Source organism: Belonocnema kinseyi, chromosome 2 (assembly GCF_010883055.1).
Source record: "Belonocnema kinseyi isolate 2016_QV_RU_SX_M_011 chromosome 2, B_treatae_v1, whole genome shotgun sequence".
Lineage (NCBI taxonomy): Eukaryota > Metazoa > Arthropoda > Insecta > Hymenoptera > Cynipidae > Belonocnema > Belonocnema kinseyi.
In genome coordinates, this window is record NC_046658.1 from 108,270,866 (window position 1) to 108,273,822 (window position 2,957).

Here is a 2,957-nt window from a genome sequence, read left to right on the forward strand (position 1 = left end):
GAAGAGAAATAATCATAAAAAATAGCTTTCGAAATTATTTAGCGCAAGCTACTGATGATGCTAGAGAACTAAAAAGTCGTTAACTATTAAAGCCTTGATTCCTAAATTGTGCAATTTGAAGAAAACCAGAAAATCCGAAAATAAATTCACTGACATTTCCCGTTTTCCATTCCAGTGACCACCCTGAAACTAAATCTTTAATATAAATCTAAAGGCACAACCCAGTAAAGTTCGACTGGATAAACAAACGCTGCTTACAAAATAATTTATTTCTTTATTAAAGTATCAAGGCACTACTTTCTCTTGTCATCATCACGTTATACAACATGATTCACAATGTTTTCTTAGAAGATATTATTCTCTTAGATAAACATTATCTTATATTTTTCCTATCTAACGCTAAGTTAAAAATATTAATATTCAATAAAATTAAACTATCTAGTCAAATATAATACAAGGTGCCTCGAACCGAAGCAAAGTAAAGGCGCTTTTTTTATTACAGTCTGTTAAAGTCTCTGCTGATAATTATCTAAGCTAATTTTACGATTAATTTATTATAATACAAGCACACGAAGAGGTGAAACGCGTCTTTCATTCGTTATTAATATTATTATTTATTCACTTTTAAAAGAACTCGAATTAATTCGAGACACCCCGTACGTAGTAGATTAGCTCTTAGGACACAATCGAAGTAATTAAATCGAAGTGAGCTCAATATGGAAAAACGCGACCTCTCCATTTCTGTGAGACATTTTTGAAAGTATTACGAACAAACAGTAAAGCATGCTAGTGTAAAACATTCGTGATCTCTAAAATATTTTCAACTTTTGATTCTGAGAGACTCTACAAAATAACAGAAATAAATAAAAGGAAAACGAGTGAAAGCGTGTAAATGAAAATGACATTGCAGTGAATATTGTTATAATATTATTAGAATAAAAATCTGTATAAATTTCTATGGAGAAATATGCAAAACTTTAGTTTTACGATTATCTTTACTGATCTATCAGATTGTATAGTTGAGCAAAGCTGATCTCGTATAAACACCTAATGAACTACTTTTTATAAAATAATTTTAATCTTTTTCTAATATTTACACTTTTCCTTCGACCCAAAACAACCCCCATAAAATTCAATAATTAAAAACACATAACTAAGGATATTCTACGTTGCGAGGAGGAATTGTCGAAAGAAAAATGTAAAGTTCGTTTGACTATTCGGAATCCTTTCTACTCTTACACAATAAAAATGCTTTCTTCGTTCCTTTTCAAAGAAAGAACACACAAAACTTCATCAGTAAAACGAAGCAACAATTGGAAGTGATACAGTTAAAATGCTTGGAACAATAATCTCTGGAAGTTACAAACAACTATCTTTTTGCGAAATTCGCTCTATATCCTCGTATTTCTCAATAAAAATTTAATAAAATCGTTATCACAGATAGCAGAAATACAGACGAAGCTTGAAAAATAATACCAGAATTCTCGAATGACATTCTAATACAACATTTAACAACGAAATGCAAAAAAAAACAATTACTGAAACAATAAAGTTTAAAATAAATAAATCTTTTTAGATCGCGTCGTGGCTCGAGTCAAATTAAAAAATAATCCACAATTTTCACTGATAAATACGAGAAGTGCTGCGCACTTGAACTTTACTGGTTTAACGGCTAGACTTGCTGCTGTATCAACGAGGATTTATTTATCTTCGCGTGATGAAAGAATTAAAATTGGAGAGAGTATCCTAAAAGCAAAAATCTCTAGCAACGTGTACCAAATATCCCGGGTTGGTAAACATAAAATACGACAACAGGCAACTCGACGAATTGAATAAGGTTTCTACGTAGATGAGTGAATTCCTAAAACGTGAAAAATCTTGTTTTTAAAACCGGGTTTGTTAGGACTAGCGTCGTGGTGGCCAGACTGTCCTTCGTGGAGCGCCCTCTGAACCAGCGGCAGTGAACCCTGTGATTGGTATCGACGAATCGTCAGATCGGGCCGGATAACGAAAAAAGAACAAAAAGAAAGAAGAAAAAGGATAGTAGACATCTAATGGTGTGCTACTGCATGCGGTGCGACTAATGTTTTTTTTTTGTTTTATCAATAATTTTTCGCTCTGCTCACCTCGTCTTGTTGTTCGTGCTCGCTATTTGCCAGACTAGACCTGGAGCCGCGTCTCGTCGATCCTTTCTCCTCTCCTAAAATTTGTGCGACTTTCGCTTGCTTCACGAGATCCAGTGCCTGGGAAACACATGTTTTTAAATAAGAAACAAGCAGGGAAGCCACTCAAAAGGCTTCAAACCAAAGTTCTCGGCTATTCCCAGGCATTCAAACATTCAACATTTAACCATTATAACATTTACGGCATTCCAAATTCGACAGATTGTCTAATTTAAGGATTTTTAATTTGAAATCATTCGATTTTTATCATGTTGAAATAATAATAATTAAAGTGTTCAAACTTCACAGCCAAAATTGATCTCAAAAGAGGGAAAATAAGGTGATTTTTTTTACGAAATTATTATTTTAAATTGAATAATATAGATACCATATTGAATTCAATATGAATGTTTTAAGATTCTACGATTTTAACATTTTAATAAAGACGGAACTTAAATAAAAGAGTTGAGTTGTCAAGTTGAAAAGATGAGCTTTCAACAAAATATATCATTCTCAACCAAGAACAATGAACTTTCAAATAAACAGTTTAAATTTTTAAAAAAACTCAACCAATCAGTTAAATTTTCAAGCAAAAGAGACGAATTTGCTGAAAAATGGTTTAATTTTGAACTAAATATCTGAATTTTAAACCTACACAGATGAATTTTTAACCAAATATTAAGGGCATGTGATACAGCTAAATACCTATATTACCGACCACAGTTTTTCAGTTCACTGAATGTTTTTTTGAACCTAAGAACTTTTTTTGTAAGTAAAATATCGAGCTGAAACTTC

General features: G+C 32.0%; 1 protein-coding gene across 9 annotated transcripts in view; it reads right to left on the reverse strand.

Moving 5' to 3' along the window:
* The window catches only part of LOC117168507 (kinesin light chain), a 43,041-nt gene that overhangs the window by 6,582 nt on the left and 33,502 nt on the right, over positions 1–2,957 (reverse strand). For 7 of the 9 annotated variants that reach the window (XM_033354228.1, XM_033354229.1, XM_033354224.1 and 4 more), the window contains 2 exons: positions 2,127–2,243; positions 255–1,967 (listed from right to left, as the gene is read on the reverse strand). In XM_033354228.1, coding sequence (XP_033210119.1) covers positions 1,842–1,967; positions 2,127–2,243 — 243 coding nt within the window. In that variant the 3' untranslated portion in view covers positions 255–1,841. Of the gene's footprint in view, positions 1–254; positions 1,968–2,126; positions 2,244–2,957 lie in introns of those variants that run through there. The other 2 variants (XM_033354231.1, XM_033354233.1) reach the window with 1 other exon arrangement.